At 58.9% G+C, this 1,534-nt stretch overlaps 1 protein-coding gene across 1 annotated transcript; it reads left to right on the top strand.

Annotated features, from left to right (window-relative positions):
• Positions 1-134: 134 nt before the first annotated feature.
• On the top strand, positions 135-1,316 carry LOC104399699 (chromosome unknown open reading frame, human C1orf43; the record flags this gene model as incomplete). Its single annotated transcript, XM_010010877.1, has 4 exons — positions 135-188; positions 479-645; positions 733-791; positions 1,085-1,316. Coding segments are annotated over 4 exons (479 nt in total), but the record flags the coding sequence as incomplete, so codon positions are not given.
• Between the last annotated feature and the right edge of the window lie 218 nt (positions 1,317-1,534).

The raw sequence follows: 1,534 nt of genomic DNA, 5'->3' as shown, positions 1-1,534 counted from the left end.
CCCCTTGGTGGCTGTGCCCTGGCAAAGCCGGGGAGCCAACGCGAGGTGGTGTCTCTGCGCTCTGCTCCTCTCTGCTTTCCCCGCCTCCCTCCGAAGTTCTGCAGAGCTTTCACGCTGGCGTTTCTCTTTGCCAGGCTGCTACAACTACCTGTACAGGATGAAGGCGTTGGATGCGATCAGGACATCTGGTAAGGGAGCTCAGGGCGGGAGAGGGGGAAGGAAAGGTGGCGAGAGACCGTGTGAGGAGGAAATAAGGGGCCAGCAGCCTCGTGATCGTGCTCAAGGTCCTTGTTTGGAAACAGCAGTCGTTTATGCCGCCCAGGGCTGGTGCTCTGAGGGTTGACTCTGCTCGGGTGGTGGAAGGAGGCAGCAGATGTGGTGGGAGGTTAAATCAGCTCCAAGGCCTGATGTCTGCAGGCGAGCAGAAGCGTTTGTACCTGCACTTCAGCTGCTCATGTGGTGCCTTTTCCTTCTCCAGAGATCCCGTTTTACGCAGAGGGCCGGTACCCCAAGTCCTTAATAGGGAAGAACTTCTGTGCCTACCTGCTGGAACTACGGAACTCCAGCACCTCCTTCAAAGGCATCCGCAAAGCCTTGATCGACACCTTGCTGGATGGGTACGAGAGCGCCCGCTACGGCACCGGGGTGAGTGCTGGCGCTGCCCTGCCCTGCCCGGGCCCAGCTGCAGCCGCTGCTGCTGCTGCTCACAGCCTCCTTTCTGCTTGTGTCCAGGTCTTTGGGAAACCGGAGTATCTCAAGTACCAGGATGCTCTGAACGAGCTGGCAAACATGTGAGTGTTGGGGTTGGAACTGGATGATCTTAAGGTCGTTTCCAACCCTTAACTGTTCTATGAGTCTAAGCATCCCTGCCCCTGGGAGTGGCTGAGCTCTATGGTGGCTTCATGGGCCCCAGCAGCCCATCGCTGAGGTGTGAACAGAGACGCTTCTGGGGCAGCACCCAGCCTCTCTCTGTCCTTCCAGGTGTACTTACTCCCTGCAGTCCATCTGTTGGTGTGGCTTTGGTTTTGGTACTGGTTCCAGTCCATGGTCCTGCTTGTGCTTTAAGCATCTCCTTTGCCTGCAGGACCAAGGCCCGGGCAGGCAGCAGCCAACGGCAGCACCAGTCAGCAGCGAAGGACCTTACCCTCTCCCCTGAAGTCTCCAACCCCGCCACCATCCAGGTCACCTACCTGCCTTCCAACCAGAAGAGCAAACGTGCCAAACACTTCCTGGAGTTGAAGAGCTTCAAGGACAACTACAACACACTGGAGAGCACCCTGTGAGCCAGGCGGAGAGGAGCCTCTTGCGAGGGGCAGGCGGGGCCTGGGCAGGTTTTGGCTGCAGTTTGCTGCGCAGGCAGCGTGGGGATGAAGCGGCTGCGCTCTCGGGTCTCCCTCTTGCACCGTGTTGGAGGTTGTCACTTGGTGGAGGCTCGGATGGAGCTCAGCCCTCACCCAGAACCAGTTTCGAAGCAGCTGCTGAGCGCGGAGGGGATCGGCCTGTGCAGCCTCCTCTGCAGACGTGAGATGTGCTT

The sequence above is a fragment of the Nestor notabilis genome, unplaced genomic scaffold (assembly GCF_000696875.1).
Source record: "Nestor notabilis isolate BGI_N333 unplaced genomic scaffold, ASM69687v1 scaffold20463, whole genome shotgun sequence".
Classification (NCBI taxonomy): domain Eukaryota; kingdom Metazoa; phylum Chordata; class Aves; order Psittaciformes; family Psittacidae; genus Nestor; species Nestor notabilis.
Note: the sequence above shows the minus strand (reverse complement) of the source record. Positions and strands in the feature narration are given on the sequence as shown.